This window comes from Schistocerca piceifrons, chromosome 3 (assembly GCF_021461385.2).
Source record: "Schistocerca piceifrons isolate TAMUIC-IGC-003096 chromosome 3, iqSchPice1.1, whole genome shotgun sequence".
Taxonomy (NCBI): domain Eukaryota; kingdom Metazoa; phylum Arthropoda; class Insecta; order Orthoptera; family Acrididae; genus Schistocerca; species Schistocerca piceifrons.
In genome coordinates this window covers 741,731,155-741,750,470 of record NC_060140.1, presented here as the reverse complement: position 1 = coordinate 741,750,470, position 19,316 = coordinate 741,731,155, and the positions used below count along the sequence as shown (strand labels likewise).

General features: G+C 43.7%; 1 protein-coding gene across 1 annotated transcript in view; it reads left to right on the top strand.

Annotated features, from left to right (window-relative positions):
* LOC124789482 (proton-coupled folate transporter) overlaps positions 1-19,316 on the top strand; it is a 302,728-nt gene that overhangs the window by 253,198 nt on the left and 30,214 nt on the right. The window contains exon 8 of the mRNA XM_047256860.1: positions 15,131-15,214. Within this exon, the coding sequence (XP_047112816.1) occupies positions 15,131-15,214 (84 nt within the window). The remainder of the gene's footprint in view (positions 1-15,130; positions 15,215-19,316) is intronic.

The following is a 19,316-nucleotide window of genomic DNA, read 5'->3' as shown; positions in this document are numbered from 1 at the left end:
TGAGGTCATCAGTCCCCTAGAACTTAGAACTACTTGAACCTAACTAACCTAAGGACATCACACACATCCATGCCCGAGGCAGGATTCGAACCTGCGACCGTAGCGGTCGCCTGAGCTCCAGACTGTATCGCCTAGAACCGCTCGGCCACCCCGGTCGGCTCGGGCAGTGGTCATAATGTTTTGGCTTATCAGTATATACTGATTATCCAGAACATCATGACCATCTACCTAATAGCCAGTATTTGGCACGGATAACAGCGGCGATGGTACTTCGTGGCATGGAAACAATAAGGCCTTGGTAGGTCGCTGGAGGGAGTTGGCACCACATATGGACACACAAGTCACTTAATTCCCGTAAATTCAGGAGAGGGGCGGGGGGAGGAGGGGGGGGGGGGGGAGCGACGAGCTCTGACGTCACGTTCAGTCACATCCCAGATGTGTTCGATCGGTTACAGATCTGGCGAGCTGGGGGCCTAGCACATCTACTGGCACTCGCCACTGTGTTCCTGGAGCCACTCCATCACAGTCCTGGCCATCAGTCCCCTAGAACGTAGAACTACTTAAACCTAACTAACCTAAGGACATCACACACTGTCACTGCTGTCAGGAAGTACGATCGTCATGAAAGGGCGTACGTGGTCTGCAACCAGTAAACGATACTCTTTGGCCGTCATGGTGCCTGGCAGGAGCTCCACCGGACCCATGGATTCCCATGTGAATGTGCCCCACAGCATAACGGAGCACCGAGCGAGGTGGCGCAGTGGTTAGACACCGGACTCGCATTCGGGAGGACGACGGTTCAATCCCGCGTCCGGCCATCCTGATTTAGGTTTTCCATGATTTCCCTAAATCACTCTAGGCAAATGCCGGGATGGTTCCTCTGAAAGGGCACGGCCGACTTCCTTCCCCATCCTTCCCTAATCCGATGAGACCGATGACCACGCTGTCTGGTCTCCTTCCCCAAACCAACCAACCAACCATAACGGAGCTGCCGCCAGGTTGTCTCTGTCCCTCAGTACAGGCATCAAGGAGCTGTCCCCCTAGAAGACAAAGCATTCGCGCCCTCCCAACGTCATGATGAAGAAGGTATCGGCATTCATCAGACCGTGCAACACTCTGCCACTGCGCCAACGCCCAGTGCCAACGGTCCTGTGCTAAATTCAGTCGTAGTTGCCGATGTCGTGGTGTTAACATTGGCACATACATGGGTCATCGGTTGCGGATGCTCGTCGTTGTGAATGTTTATGTTAATTCCGCCACAGTTCGCCGCCTGTCCTGTTTTAGCAGTCTGCCCAGCGCACGATGTCTGACGTCTGTTATGAGGGGTGGCCGCCCAACCCCACGACCTCTGGACATGGTTTCACCTTTGTTTCACCACGTGCTGAAGACACTCACCACAGCACTCCTCGAATCCCAACGGGTCGTGCCGTTTCCGAAGTGCTGGTGCCGAGCCTCAAGGCCGTCACAGTCTGCCCTCGATCAAACTCAGATAGATCGCGCGCCTTCCCCATTCTACACACGGGGAGCACGCTTCCTCGCCAGTTGACTGCTATCGCCTGGACGAGTTTATATCGACATGAGGTGGGTGGTCATAATGTTCCGGCTGGACAGTGTAATTAGAAATGGGAAGACATGCATTTTTCATATAAATGACAATTAGATGTTGTAATTAGCATACATTTGATGAATTTTATATTTAAATGATGTAGGCACAAGAACTGAAAGAAAAAAAAAACGAATAAAATAATGACCGAAATGGGACTCGATTTAGTGATTTCCTATTTCGTGCACTTTATTTATTGTACGCTTCACAGAAGTGCTCTTAGAAAAAACGCAAACTGTAATCGAACCAATGAGGCATTCTACTTATCGAAAAATATGTACCTTATTTTAACACATTATTAAAAAAGATTGGAAAGCTTCAAGTCGGTTTCCTCGAGAATTTTTGAGAGTCGCATCGAACTACTTTGGGAGAGGTATATTTGACTCCTGAACTTCACGTTCCATAAATACAAAAAATTGCGAGAATTCGATTGCCGTGTAGGCCTGTTGTTGGTCGATCAGTCGCCGCCGTGAGATGTACGAGCAGGTGGCTTGGAGTCTCCGCGGTGAGCCGACGCATCTCTCAGCCCGGCAAGCTCCATAATGGCCGTAACGCATTCAGTACCTTTTTACTTGTTAGAATGAAGATAGTTCATGTGTCAAATACCTTATTTTATGTTTTATGCGCAAATAAGGGGAGATCAGGGAGTCCTCTCGCACTATAGACACGTAATTTAAGTGTGTGATAGGAGGACCAAATTTGAGACACATATTTGCTGGGGTGTGCAGGTGAGATAGTGGTGATGTACACTGTGTCTCAAAAGAAAGTTTATGTTTGAAGAGCATTCTGCGCATCCGCAACAAATCGGAGGAGAGTGGAGGTGGAGGAGGAGGGGGGGGGGGTGGTTCAAATGGCTCTGAGCACTATGAGACTTAACTTCTTAGGTCATCAGTCGCCTAGAACTTAGAACTAATTAAACCTAACTAACCTAAGGACATCACACACATCCATGCCCAAGGCAGGATTCGAACCTGCGACCGCAGCGATCACTCGGCTCCAGAGTGTAGCGCCTAGAACCGCACGGCCACTCCGGCCGGCTGAGGGGGGGGGGGGGGAGGAGGGGCAACTTCTTTAAATGTTTGTAAACCAACAGTGCACCGAATTCGCAAAAAGACCTTAAACTACAGTCTTCAAAAATCCAATTGATTCGAGAATTAAAGCCTCAGGATGCCAGGCATAGGCTGCATTTCGTGTTAATGTTTGACTGCCCTTATTTAACAACATCTTGTTTTCTGACGAGGCTCATTTTCACCTGAATGGTCACGTCAATAAGCATAATTTTCTCTACTGGAGTGCAACGAATTGTGAACAGGAGCATGAGAAACCCATTTATTCAGCAAAGGTAACTGTGTGGGCTGCGACCTCGGCTCGAGAAATAATTGGCCCCTACTTTTTTCGAGGACGAGCGCCGTCGTGCAAATATAGTGAATTCGGAACGTTGTGTGGCGATGTTAAACGACTTTGTCGAGCCTGAATTGCAAAACTTTCCTGGTTATAACCGAAGAACATGGTTTCAGCAAGACAAAACGACAGCACACAGGTTCACTGCGTCTATACTGGGAGTTCGGGGCAGCCATCCCAGTGTCTACATGCCGAGCTGTCATGCAAAATTTTGTTCGTCGTATAGACGAGTGCCGTAGACGTGCTGGTTTGCATTTTCATATTTCAATATTAAATAAAGATTCTGTCGATAGACTTCAATGTCTCTTTTATTTTGACACATCAAATATCAATTTTCTCTTGAGACACCCTGTATACGCATGTCTCAAAGGCGCAGAGAAATTTCAACCAAACATAGTACAAATGTCTGGAAAAAATATTACGGGGCTAGGACAGCCCGAGAACTCCAAAGAAAGGGGTTGAATTGAGGAGGAATGGGGACGATATGTTTGCATAACACTGGAATACAAGGAGCTATTTCAAACAAACAGCACACATACGGCCTACTGTCAAGCAAAAAGTTCCTTGGCGGTAGGATACACGCAGCCTCCCTTTTTGTTGTTTTAGAGTGGGAAATTGTTGACAAGCATGTTGCATATTGACGTGGAATGGCTACAGCAGTTTCACACAGATTTGGCGCTAATATGACTTATTATTTTTTCTAAATACTGCAAAGGATCAGAGGCAGGTGTGGCGACAGGAATGAGACACATTAAAATAGTCGGAAACGACAAAATGAGGGTCAAGTCTATAGTCTTTATTGTTTCTAGACTGACTGGTGATGGAAGGATCCTCGTACTAGTTCTAATCATCTTCTTCGTAATACTCGCATGTGGATCGAACCTACTGGTAACAAGTCTAACATAACATATCGGATTTAACCAGAACACTTCATGGCGACTTCCCTTTTTTTATTTTTTTTTCCGCTCCAACGCCAGCGACCTAACAGTTGTAATGTCAAAACTGGCATGGTGAAGCTGAACGTTGTATTTTCTGTTGACAGAAACAAACGCCAGTTACGCCAGCATTTCGCCTTACACGTCCCCTCCCACCACAAAGACAAATATTGTTATTTAGATTATTGTTTATCATTATCAGCATCTGTTTCTGAAGAATGCCGATATGAAGAAATAGGACACTAGATGCGTTAAACTTTTGTTTTTTAACACCACTGGTGAGCTATTTCTTTACATCGGAAAACTTGTTATTCCATCCACACCGCCCCCCACCTCCCAGTGCAATCGAACTTGCGCCACATATACTTGATACTTGCTTCACATGGTCAAAGAGAAAGGTTGGACGTGATGAAAGCTCAAAAAGTAGTAAGACTCCATCGCACAGTGAAAATAAAATTATGTTCTACTACAATTTCAAAATAACCACTTCAAATATGTACCGGAAATTGTGAAAGAAATACCCTAATATAAAATAAAAATTTTGGCACTCGATACAGCAGTGTTGATATCGATATATCGGGGAGCATATCGCCGGTACCTATCTATATATTTTGGAAAAGTACAGGGTTATTACAAATGATTGAAGCGATTTCACAGCTCTACAATAACTTTATTATTTGAGATATTTTCACAATGCTTTGCACACACATACAAAAACTCAAAAAGTTTTTTTAGGCATTCACAAATGTTCGATATGTGCCCCTTTAGTGATTTGGCAGACATCAAGCCGATAATCAAGTTCCTCCCACACTCGGCGCAGCATGTCCCCACCAATGAGTTCGAAAGTATCATTGATGCGAGCTCGCAGTTCTGGCACGTTTCTTGGTAGAGGAGGTTTAAACACTGAATCTTTCACATAACCCCACAGAAAGAAATCGCATGGGGTTAAGTCGGGAGAGCGTGGAGGCCATGACATGAATTGCTGATCATGATCTCCACCACGACCGATCCATCGGTTTTCCAATCTCCTGTTTAAGAAATGTCGAACATCATGATGGAAGTGCGGTGGAGCACCATCCTGTTGAAAGATGAAGTCGGCGCTGTCGGTCTCCAGTTGTGGCATGAGCCAATTTTCCAGCATGTCCAGATACACGTGTCCTGTAACGTTTTTTTCGCAGAAGAAAAAGGGGCCGTAAACTTTAAACCGTGAGATTGCACAAAACACGTTAATTTTTGGTGAATTGCGAATTTGCTGCACGAATGCGTGAGAATTCTCTACCGCCAAGATTCGCACATTGTGTCTGTTCACTTCACCATTAATAAAAAATGTTGCTTCATCACTGAAAACAAGTTTCGCACTGAACGCATTCTCTTCCATGAGCTGTTGCAACAGCGCCGAAAATTCAAAGCGTTTGACTTTGTCACTGGGTGTCAGGGCTTGTAGCAATTGTAAACGGTAAGGCTTCTGCTTTAGCGTTTTCCATAAGATTTTCCAAACCGTCGGCTGTGGTACGTTTAGCTCCCTGCTTGCTTTATTCGTCGACTTCCGCGGGCTACGCGTGAAACTTGCCCGCACGCGTTCAACCGTTTCTTCGCTCACTGCAGGCCGACCCGTTGATTTCCCCTTACAGAGGCATCCAGAAGCTTTAAACTGCGCATACCATCGCCGAATGGAGTTAGCAGTTGGTGGATCTTTGTTGAACTTCGTCCTGAAGTGTCGTTGCACTGTTATGACTGACTGATGTGAGTGCATTTCAAGCAGGACATACACTTTCTCGGCTCCTGTCGCCATTTTGTCTCACTGCGCTCTCGAGCGCTCTGGCGGCAGAAACTTGAAGTGCGGCTTCAGCCGAACAAAACTTTATGAGTTTTTCTACGTATCTGTAGTGTGCCGTGACCATATGTCAATGAATGGAGCTACAGTGAATTTATGAAATCGCTTCAATCATTTGTAATAGCCCTGTATTGATAGATCGATATAATGATATTATACAAACAACTCTAGCGCGAAACAGTGCATATAAGCAATACATTCGTAACAATCGTGCAAATGCATTGGCCAGATTCAATTAGAATATAATGCCTGAAAAGAAGCGAAACACCAAGAAGACATGGTCCGAAGTCAGTGTGACTTGGTAAATGTGCATGTCCTGAAATGGTTAAAACTGCAATTGTCTCTGACAGGCAGAATGGCCATCAGAGTGCTTTAGCCTTGTTTGATTTAGTGTTGTTACCAGTTCTGGTGGGGTGTGTACGGGGTGTGAACAGCATCAGATGTAGAGTGATCACTACGAAGGACACACAGATCTTGCGTACTCATCTGAGACAGCATTGTTACCAGTTCTAGTGGGGTGTGTACGGGGTGTGAACAGCATCAGATGTAGAGTGATCACTACGAAGGACACACAGATCTTGCGTACTCATCTGCGACAGCATTATCAGTTTTTGACAAGAGTTTAAAGGGATCCTCACTGTGGGTCTCAATTTGGTCAGCTGATCAAATCGCGCAGTATCCATATTTGTGGATCATTCGAACGTGGCAGTGACATGAGGCTGGACTGCATGGAAACGTGGGGAACGCCTACTCGTCGTTGAGGTTCCGGTCGACCACATCTGACCACCACAGTGGAGGAGTGTCATATTGTATACCAAGTACGAAACTTTGTCTCGAAACCTGGCAGAAAATCCAAAGAGATACTGGTCGTATGTGAAGTATGTTAGCGGCAAGAAACAACCAATGCCTTCTCTGCACGATAGCAATGGAGATGCTATCGAAGACAATGATGCCAAAGCAGAGTTACTAAACACAGTCTTCCGAAATGCCTTCACAAAAGAAGACGAAGTAAACATTCCAGAACTCGAATCGAGAACAGCTGCCAACATGAGTAACGTAGAAGTAAATATCCTCGGAGTAGTGAAGCAACTTAATGAAAGCAAGTCTTCTGGTCCAGACTGTATACCAATTAGGTTCCTTTCGGAGTATGCTGATTCAGTAGCCCCATACTTAGCAATCATATATAACTGTTCGCTCGACGAATGCTCCGTATCCAAAGACTGGAAAGCTGTACAGGTTACACCAATATTCAAGAAAGGTAGTAGGATTAATCCACCAAATTACAGGCCGATATCGTTAACGTCGATATGCAGCAGGATTCTAGAACATATATTGTGTTCAAACATTATGAATTACCTCGCAGAAAACGGTCTATTGACACATAGTCAACATGGGTTTAGGAAGTTAGAAAGCATCGTTCCTGTGAAACACAGCTAGCTCTTTATTCACATGAAGTGTTGAGTGCTATAGACAAGGGATTTCGGATCGATTCCGTATTTCTGGATTTCCGGAAGGCTTTTGACACTGTACCACACAAGCGGCTCGTAGTGAAATTGCGTGCTTATGGAATATCGTCTCAGTTATGCGGCTGGATTTGTGATTTCTTGTCAGAGAGGTCACACTTCGTAGTAATTGACGGAAAGTCATCGAGTAAAACAGAAGTGATTTCTGGCGTTCCCCAAGGTAGTGTTATAGGCCCATTGCTGTTCGTTATCTATATAAACGTTTCTGGAGACAATCTGAGCAGCCGTCTTAGGTTGTTTGCAGATGACGCTGTCTTTTATCCACTAATAAAATCATCAGAAGATCAAAACAAACGGAAAAACGATTTAGAAAAGATATCTGAATGGTGCAAAAAGCGGCCATTGACCCTAAATAATGAAAAGTGTGAGGTCATCCACATGAGAGCTAAAAGGAATTCGTTAAACTTTGGTTACAAGATAAATCAGTCTAATCTAAAAGCCGTAAATTCAACTAAATACCTAGGTATTACAATTACGAACAACTTAAATTGGAAGGCGCACATAGAAAATGTTGTGGGGAAGGCTAACCAAAGACTGCGTTTTATTGGCAGGACACTTAAAAATTGTAACATACGTACTAAGGAGACTGCCTACATTACGCTTTTCCGCCCTCTATTAGAATACTGCTGCGCGGTGTGGGGTCCTTACCAGGTAGGAATGACGGAGTACATAAAAAAAGTTCAAAGAAGGGCAGTACGTTTTCTATTATCGCGAAATGTGGGAGAGAGTGTCAAAGAAATGATACAGGATTGGGCCTGGAAATCATTAAAAGAAAGACGTTTTCGTTGCGACAGAATATTCTCACGAAATTCCAATCACCAACCTTCTCCTCCGAACACGAAAATATTTTGTTGACACCGACCTACATAGGGAGGAACGATCACCACGATAAAATAAGTGAAATCAGAGCTCGTACAGAAAGATATAGGTGTTCATTCTTCCCACGCGCTATACGAGATTGGAATAATAGAGAATTGTGAAGTTGGTTAGATGAACCCTCTGCCAGGCACTTGAAAGTCATTTTCAGAGTATCCATGTAGATGTAGATGTAGAAATACACCGTGACGACTTCACATCCGCCCCTGCCATCCAAGAAGACGTAACTGACTCCCTGCAACTTCCTGTATCATCCTACACCATTGGTCTAATGCTAACAGCAGCTGGACGACTTCACATCCGCCCCTGCCATCCAAGAAGACGTAACTGACTCCCTGCAACTTTCTGTATCATCCTACATCATTGGTCTGATGCTAACAGCAGCTGTACTAGGGAATTACTATCCCATGCACTTGGCATGATACTGTAACAGGGAAGTAAGGACTGTTGATCAATGGTGTCGCACTGTATTCAGTGAAGAATCACAATTCTGCACTACCCCACATGACCGTCGTTGGGAAATATGGCGGCGACCTGGAGAGGGGTCCCTATCCAGTGTTTTGGAAAGGCACAGCAGCTTAAGTCGTGGCTTCATGGTGTGGAGAGCCATTGGAGGTGACTTCTGGTTCAAACGGCTCTGAGCACTATGGGACTCAACTTCTGAGGTCATTAGTCCCCTAGAACTTAGAACTAGTTAAACCTAACTAACCTAAGGACATCACACACATCCATGCCCGAGGCAGGATTCGAACCTGCGACCGTAGCGGTCTCGCGGTTCCAGACTGCAGCGCCTAGAACCGCACGGCCACTTCGGCCGGGTGACTTCTGGTCACCGCTGCTAGGGGAAAGCAGTACGTCACTTATATCCTACGACCTCATGTGTTATCTCTTATGTGGCATTTTCGCGGGTTCCATTTTTTGAAGAGAAGAATGCTCGTCCATTCTTGGCACCTGTTTCTACGAACTGTATTCGTGAGTATGAGGTACTCCTGTAGCAAGCAAGATCCCCATATCTGTCGCAGATAGAACATGCGTGTGTATGATCTCGGCCGTGAACTCCATGCCTGTGTCTGTATCAAGGAAATCAAAGACCAATTACAGCAGTTGTGGGCCAGCTTGACGGCACCTTTTCCAACTGAATCAGTGCATGCATCGCGGCCACAGGGGATGCAACATCATACTGATATGAATTTTATCCATAGTGGATGCTGTCGAAACTGGGCTGATACTGCTAACTTCGCAACTGAAAAAAATTCAGCCTTCGGTCACTATTTTTAACAAATTAACCTGGTTTCGACACTGCTAGGAGTGTCTTCTTCAGGATTTAAAACAAAGAATGGTCTATATTCGATAACATTGTCACAGAATTATGACTAAGAGCGTATGATAGAGTATACGTACGGAATCGTCGTCAAAGACTGGCAGTAATTGTATGTCTTTTATAAAATAATAAATATGCCAAAAGGGCATTAGTCACAAATGTATTTAAGATAAAGGAAACTGTGATGGCGAGCCACTAAGGGCTGCTCGTTACTACGGACTCCGGTTTGCAACCTGCACCACGCAAGCAAAGAGCAGCCCTTAGTGGCTCGCCATCACAGATTCCTTTATCTTAAATACTTTTGTGACTAATGACCTTTTGGCATATTTATTATTTTATAAAAGACATACAATTACTGCCAGTCTTTCACGACGATTCCGTACGTGTACTCTATCACACGTTCTTAGTCATAATTCTGTGACAATGTTATCGAATATAGACCATTCTTTGTTTTAAATTCTGAAGAAGACACTCCTAGCAGTGACAAAACCAGGTTAATTTGTCAAAAATAGTGACCGAGGGCTGAATTTCTTTCAATTGTAACTATTCACGGTCTCTGAACGTGCAACCATGTACAAGATACTGCTAACTTCCTTGTAAATTTGACTCTATTTTCCCACCACTGCAATAACATCACATACGCTCTCAACCCGTGGAGTTTCATTTCGTTTCCTTCTCTCCTTCTGGGTGCTTCACAGCGTATACAGACATTAACAACATGTGGATAGCGCCTTCTTTTGTTCTAATCTTCAGACTGATCCGTCATGATACCCGCCTCTGAGCACGTGAGTCTACTGCAGAGGCAGTGCTCATCATGCAAATTCTCCGATGCGTCAGGACAATAGATCTGAACGAGATCCTGATCATATAAGTGAGCTGCCATCTCTCAACACTCCCACAATGCAGAGAGACAACAGCGTTCATATTACGAACTAAATGCAATAGGAGGCTTTGATACAGCTGTACTGGGTATCAATGCACCATACAGCTGTACTGGGTATCAATGCACCAACGATTTCAACCTCCTCGCAAAACAAACAGTGACCTGCCCGATGGGCCACATGTCGCCACTCAGTGGGCGTCCAGCTTCGGTATTGGTGATGTGTAAAATTCAGTCTTCGTTGCTGATGAACATGGGTGCATGAACCAGGCGCATGCTGCAGAGGCCCATTCACAGGAACGTTTGCTGAACGATCGTTGAGGAAACACCGTTGGTAGCCTCTTGGTTTATTTGGGCGGTCAGTTACTCAACAGTTGGACATCTATTCGCTCGTATACATCTACACAGCCGTCGTCCATCCCTGTCATCCCTGGCCCGTGGTCCACTCCAGTTGTCTCGGCGACGGTTTTGGATAGCTCCATTTTGCCAAGCACGTTGTGCTTTAACCATGGCAGCATGCGAACAGTTTACAAACTTAGCCCTTTCGGAAATGCTTCCATCCTTGACCCAAAAGACTATGATCATGCCCTATCGTATGTCACATAAATCTCTCCATTTCTGCATTATGACAGCGACTGCATCGTTTCCCACATCTCCCCAAGGCTCTCTCTCTCTCTCTTTCTTTCTGTCTCTGTCTGTCTGTCACTCTATCTCTCTCCCTCTCTCTCTCTCTCTCTGCCACCAATTGTCTGTGAATGTTTATTGCTAGTTCACGTCGAACATAGGTCGTTCTCAAATTAATGCGAGTGGACCGCTTATAATAGCTAACTTAAGGAGGGCATAAAATGCCCAGAAGCGTATGTAGCAATTAACTATTCTGCAGACTTTCTGTGACATAGAGAAACTAAAACCATTATGGAGTGCTGGCCATTAAAACTGTAACTCCATGAAGCACATCAAATAACGAAATTTTACTTATAGTGTTTCTATAGTGTAGAAGGAAGAAGACATGCTTAAATTTGTAGATGGTTTGGGGATGTACGTCAATGGCCATGTCGTGGTGGATACTCTGGTTCCTGTCAGATCACCAAAGTTAAGCACCATGGGGTTTGGTTGGCAATTGGGTGGCTGACTGTCAGAGCTGCGGTGCAGTGTTAACCTACTGGGGTGTACTCAGTCTCGTGATGCCGCTTGAGAAGCTACGTGAATGAGCAGCTGTGGCTCCAGGTCACGCGAACTGAGAATGGCCGGGAGGACGGTGTCGTAATCCCATGCCCCTGCATATCCACATCCGATGACGCCAGTTGGCTGAGGATGCAACGGTGGTCGGTCGGTACCGCCGGGCCTTCCTACGTCTATTCAGGCAGTTTTGGAGGCATACAGGATGCAAATCTAGTATACTTTCCGATGCATTTTTACCTCTAAGGTTAACGAATTCCATGTCATGTTTAGCCGGGGAAAGGACTCATAACCTCATCGCTAAGCGCCCCCTAACCTGCCCACACACACATACGCTGTCATGGTGGAAGATGTTTTCTGATAAATGCCGGACATTTGCCGCGCCGGACATTTGCCACGCCGGACATTTGCCACACTTGCCCCTTCGCCAGGTAGCTTGAGTAGCGATCCCTCAGGTAAGGGACACCCTTCCTCGAACTTCTACTGTCGGCTTTCAAACCGCCGTCTCCACATCTTACTCGATACAACCAGTACGTAAGGGACCTCCTTCTTCGACATCTTGGCGAAATACAGACTTCTTTTCCGAAATCGAAATATTTATAATTTTTGGGAAACGAAAGCAATACCGACGATTATGCCAGTATGTAATCAGTTCTGCCAAGTATAAATATAGATCCCTCTGTCTGTACGGTAGCTTCCTTTCACGCTTACTGATTGCGATAGAAACAGTCCATCGCCATGGGAGCAACAAAAAAGGAACGATGTAAAGAGAATGTGAATGTACGCTAATCATTTATTTTTCATCACTGCATTTGTGCCTACTTTAATTACTACAACTGCATGCCCAAAAGACAATAAGGAACGAAGACATGGGTATGTGAATGTTTGAAAAGAAGAACCCTATACTCCATATTAATTTACTCTCTGACATCCGATATCCCTTGCGGCGAAACATTAGTTAATAAAGTGTAGCGGGACAATGTTGAAAAATATGACTGAAAATAGGTTCACTAAATAGAGATAAGAACATCTATAATTGACATGTCATCTAAAGTCGACGTAGAATTTTAAAATGTTAGAAATAAGGAAATGAAGTAATACAGAATGCTATGCTTGTAACGTACGTTGTTGTTCTACATTGTCTATCTCTGATATTTACAGGGTCACAGAGAGAGCATCCTAGGTTTTGCAGGGGAAAGCCGTAATTGTAATGATCTGAAGTACAACAGAAACAAGAAGCACAACTCAAGGAAAAATAATGTAATGTGTGTTCCAGCTCACAAGCGACATTGAAGCAGGTAGTTCCTGTGACTTACTATGGACAGAGGTTATATTCGACAACCGGAATAAATTAATAACTGGCTCCTTTTACCGTCCCCCGGTCTCAGATAAAACAGTTTCTGAGCAGTTCAAAGAAAACTTGAGTCTCATCACAAATAGGTACCCTATTCATACAATTATAGTTGGCAGTGACTTCAGTCAACCTTTCGTATGTTGACAAAAATACATTTTCAGACCCTATTGTAGATAGAAAACAACTTCCGTAATTGTTCTAAATGCGTCTTTTTAAAATTATTTTGAACAATTAGTTCACGAGGCCATTCAAACTGTAAATGGTTACGAAAACACACTTGACCTCTTAGCCACAAATAATCCTGAGAATCACGACGGATACAGGGATTAGTGAACACACAGTCGTAGCGAGGGTCAATACCGTATCAAAGAAGTTCACCAAAACTACACGCGAAATATATCTATTTATAAAAGCAGCTAAAATTTCTTGACGTCTTTCTATGAGACAGTCTCCAATCCTTCCACAGTATGTAAGTGAAGACCTTATGTGGCACGCCTTCAAAAAAATATTATCAACATCACTCGAGAGATTCATACCAAATAAATTAATAAGAGACAGAACTGGTCCCCTATGGTACACAAAACACGACAGAAAGCTGCTGCTGGAACACCGAAAAAGGTACGTATAATTTAGACGAACGCAGAATCTCCAAGATTGGCGAAGTTTTACTAAGGCTCGAAATTTGCTGCGGATTTCAATGCGAGATGCATTTAATAGTTTCCACAACGAAACTCTCTCTAGAAATGTGTCGCAAAATCCAAAGAGATTCTGGTCCTATGTTAAATAAACCAGCGGAAACGCTCAGTAAGTACCTTTACTGCGCGACAGCGACGGTAATGTTACTGATGACAGTTCCACTAAAGCGGTGTTACTAAATGCAGTTTTCCGAAATTCCTTCACCAAAGAAGACGAAGTAAATACTCAAGATTTCGAAATGAGAGCAGCTGTAAACATAATATAGGAGGAGGAGGTGGAGGGGGAGACAAGGGATCCAACCCTTCGGGGCAGGTCAAATCGTGGCAAATTTCCGGGGTGCAAATGTCCGCACACCTTTCTGATAACCGAATTCCACTCTCTACTCTAATGCGGGGATCCCAAACATTTGGACCTTGGAATACTAATTTGTGTTTCTGTAATTAATTTTCCGACTAATAAATATGTAGCCCTCGCAACTGCGAAACTACAGGACTGTAGAGGGCTAATATGTGATCTAGACAGGATGTTGTGAGTTGGCGCAACTACTATCATCCAGCCATAACTGTGGTTTCTTTGATTGCTCTGGGAGAAAGCTCATCAAACTAGAAGACATGAAACATTAGTTCACTTCATTACATAAATGAATAAAAGATTTACTTAATTTTGACACAGTTCTTTACCACAGAATTGCTTGATAATTTACAACTATCATTGACTATTAAAGCATCACTTGATGCACTGAGTAACATACTGTTCTCTTGCAGCACAAAACGCAGCATTTACGAAAGTACATTTCATCGCCTAAAACTTTAACAGCTGACACAGTCCTTCATTATGATGTCGATTGGTGTTGCTGAGTTCACGAGCTGGGGTGAGCTCTTGCCTGCTCGACGCTACGTTGACCTCAGTGTGAGGGCGCTGCTACACTGACCAGGAGGCGTGGTCTTCTGGAGTGCCTCCCATTGGTAGCTGTAGAATGCAGTGAGGCATCGCTAACGTCTGTGCTATCGATTAGCGTTGCCGACTTTACTGTGACCACTGTCTCTGGATGATACCACAGAAGCGATCCTTAACACTTGAACAATTTCCCACATACAAGCTGTACTCTATCCACAGAAAAAAGAGGGCGTCATACTGCGCATATTTAGAACATTTTGCTACTGCAGGGATAAGGACAATGTAAATAATTTTTACACTGGGGAAACACTCTGAAAGTTTCCTTGATTCCATGTCACCTTGTGCATATAATGGTTCTTATCGTAGTATATAGCAGCTTCAGATTTTGGATATTGTGCTATTTTAGATCACTGGTCGATGTCGTTGATGTTGTTATGTTGCGTTTTTCATAGACTGCAGTATAAGTGCGTAATCGATGCTTACTTGCATTGTTCAGAAATTACTGGAGTGGTTCTCAGAAACAGTGGTAAGCTGTGTGCTGGGAGCGTAGCGCATTGAAAACACTGCGAGATGGCATCTACTGAGCTCAACGAACAAATGACTCAGTGCATTATGTTTTTGCATTTTACAGGAGCTGGGATTGCCGGACTGGGTCCCGTCGTGATTGCTGTCCTGCGCTCAATCGCTTCCAAGGTGGTTCCGTTACCTGAAAGAGGTAAGTGTCCAAGGTACCTTACTACACTGTACAATAGCCGGTAGCGTGATTGATGGCGTTTCCTCTCACAATTTCGTAAACGTACAAGTAGCTTTACGTATTATTTAAAGAATGTGCCAGGTTAACAGTTCTGAAACATTAGTACATTAGTTGAAAGTAGTATGAGGTAAGGTATCAACTGCTTCGTAGCACAGTGTTCCGGAACCACATGCACACCGAGCTACGTATCGAACATTAATTCGGTGGCTCACTGGCGAAAGAGACGACTGCAGAGAAAATGACTGGAGAATCGGGCACCAATTACACCTGCAATTGTGTAGAAGGGAACTTAGTCTGTCTGTAAACTGCAGATCGAGCAGCACTTTTGGTGAGGGAAGTGGTCTTTCTCAGAACTCTACAACTATCGCACGGGACGACTGAGAACCAGTTTCCTCCCCAGCAGTGCGCATTGATTTACGTAGATTCTGTTCATGTGTGTTTCATGTGTTAGTTATATTAACTACTAATTTCTTAAGACACAAAGGAATTGCAGACGTTGGGTGCAAGTGAGCATTCATTTAAATGAATGAGGAAAGTTGAAAATTTGTGCCGGACGGGAATTCGAAGCAGATCTCCTGCTCAATACGCAGATGCTCTGACCACTAAGCCATCCGAGCACAGTGGTCAGAGCACCTTGTAACCTCCCCCTCACTTATCGACCTTAATGACAGTGAAAAATTAAACCGCGTGTACCTAATGGAAATTTGGGAAAAGCAATCGTCACCGAAGTTAATCTGTCGGTAAAGAGGGAGGAAAGGGTTACATCTAAATGAAAGGAAAAATGCAAATGAAACTGGTGGAAATTAATTTTGAAAAGGGGTAAAGTTAATGAAGAAAGTAAATGTGCGGCCGTTACGTTAACAATTAACTAGCGGTAATTAGATATTTGAGATTTGGGGGAAATTGCGGTCGCCAGTCCTAAGGACAATTACTATAGTAACTGAAAAAGAAAGGTAATTACACATATAATTAGCACTAGAAGCGTGGCAACTGAAGGTTGACACGTGTAGTGTGAAAACTGAAAGTTTGTCAGAAGTAATAACTTTCGCTGCACTCTGACTTAATTTAGCAAAAGAATTAATAAAACCGGAAAACTGAAAGTTAATTTAGTGACTGAAATTAATAAGAAGCTTTCTTTCTTAAGCACATCGAAATTCAGTAAAATACGGTTAGTCTTGGACTACCTCAACAATCATTTCAAAAGCTACTTGAATCTACGCAATTTAGAAATAAGAGATTTAGCTTTGAACTTGAATTAAATGATTCTGAACAATTAACAATAGTAAAATTTAGTACGTACCAAGCTGAGCTGCAGTCACAGGTAAGCTAAAATGCGGTAACAAAACTCGCACTCTTAATTTGTGCTTGCGTAATCTAAATATTGTAGCCAGCTATGAATACTTAAACTGAACTTTGAAATTAAAGCAGTGAAATGGAATGATTGTACTTTAATGCTGGCATCTGAATTTCAACGACACTCGGGTTGATTTCGGATAAGGAAGGGACCCTGCTTGGTAATGCAATTGGGACAATGAGCAACAAAGGTTCATGCTAAGTTGCTGTAATTTTGTGATGCAACAATTTTAAAAGTTTGAAAAGCTGAGGTCTGCCATACAGTTCTAAAACTTTACGTGCTTCCAGTCTTCCTTGTTGGTTGATTGAAGGTTTGAAGCCGTCGATCGAGGAAGTGGCGACAGTCACTCATTGTCGGCCGCCGCTGTTGCAGAAGCTGGATGTTGGCGCGCCTTCTTCTCGACACGGTCACCAGACGAAACGGGCTCTTGACGGGCGCCAGCTAATACTTCCCGTCCGCGACACCGTGTCAGAAACTATCATCGCAAGTCGAGCGCAATTACATGCTGCCAAACCCCGAAAGCGCGGCAACTCGCGGGAGCTTCACACCACACACCTGCTCCACTGCACCACCCCAGCCATACTCTCCCTCTGCCCGCGCTCCACGCGACAGAGTTAACACTACCAAAGATCCTACACACTTTGATTCTTCACACGACCTATCGATATAATCGTTCGATAGCAGTTTTCCCTAGGCAAGACCCAGCGTAAAATATAAATAATATTCACAAGACAAACCAATTATACATCGACATAAATGCATATATATATATACAAATAGTAAAACAATTACAATATACAAAGACACAGACATGTTATATCTTCAGGTAACAAAATTAAGGAAAACAAATTTATAGTACAATAGATGGTAATAGGAGGATATGCATTTCCGGCGTTACAACCTGCACGGACTATCCTAGTATTCCTCCCGTCAGACCCAAATTCTCAGCTTGTCAACACACTAATAATGTAGTGCCACTTGCCCATTGTCCTCATTACTCGCTGCATTTCGAGGATTCCCGTAAGAGTTCGGGCCTGGTGCGCGTCCGCACTGAAGAGATCATTGGCCGTCTTCTCCTTAATTATATATATGTGGTGTCTGTTCTTTCGGATATATATACAGGGTGTTACAAAAAGGTACGGCCATACTTTCAGGAAACATTCCTCACACACAAATAAAGAAAAGATGTTATGTGGACATGTGTCCGGAAACGCTTAACTTCCATGTTAGAGCTCATTTTATTTTCGTCAGTATGTACTGTACTTCCTCGATTCACCGCCAGTTGGCCCAATTGAAGGAAGGTAATGTTGAATTGTGCAATCACGTCATCAACACAGATTTTCTGTGAACGTTTGGGCAGGCATTGTTGGTGATGTCTTGGTTGGGCCCCATGTTCTTCCACCTACGCTCAATGGAGCACGTTATCATGATTTCATACGGGATACTCCACCTGTGCTACTAGAACATGTGCCTTTACAAGCACGACACAACATGTGGTTCATGCCCGATAGAGCTCCTGCACATTTCAGTCGAAGTGTTAGTACGCTTCTCAACAACAGATTCGGTGACCGATGGATTGGTAGAGGCGGACCAAGTCCATGGCCTCCACGCTCTCCTGACCTCAACCCTCTTGACTTTCATTTATGGGGGCATTTGAAAGCTCTTGTCTACGCAACCCCGGTACCAAATGTAGAGACTTCGTATTGTGGACGGCTGTGATACAATACGCCATTCTCCAGGGCTGCATCAGCGCATCAGGGTTTCCATGCGACGGAGGCATGTATCCTCGCTAACGGAGGACATTTTGAACATTTCCTGTAACAAAGTGTTTGAAGTCACGCTGGTATATATATATATATATATATATATATATATATATATATATATATATATATATATATATATAGTGTTACAAAAAGGTACGGCCAAAACTTTCAGGAAACATTCCTCACACACAAAGAAAGAAAATATGTTATGTGGACATGTGTCCGGAAACGCTTACTTTCCATGTTAGAGCTCATTTTATTACTTCCCTTCAAATCACATTAATCATGGAATGGAAACACACAGCAACAGAACGTACCAGCGTGACTTCAAACACTTTGTTACAGGAAATGTTCAAAATGTCCTCCGTTAGCGAGGATACATGCTATATATATATATATATATATATATATATATATATATATATATATATATATATTACGGGACTTAACTTCTGAGGTCATCAGTCCCCTAGAACTTAGAACTACTTAAACCTAACTAACCTAAGGACATCACACACATCCGTGCCCGAGGCAGGATTCGAACCTGCGACCGTAGCGGTCGCTCGGCTCCAGACTTTAGTGCCTAGAACCGCTCGGCCACCCCGGCCGGCGGATTAAAATGGCGTCTGTTCTTTAGGACATATCTGAAAGAGCATACACCACATATATATTACTAATTTCCGCATTAATGGAAAATTATCGCATTCCGAGAGTGTCTGCGCACTGTCTCGCCGCCGATTTAATACGCGCCCCGTGGTAGGGTCGAGACAATCTTGTCAAACAGCCCGTAGTCGTTGCTTGTAACGTAGCGTGATAAAAGTAGTGGGGAATTTTTTTTACTTATTTCGCTTCCAGAGTTTATTTAGCCATCCAAAACACATGATTACATAGTATACATAATTGTACGATGAGGATACATAAGTACTTATTTACAAATATAAAA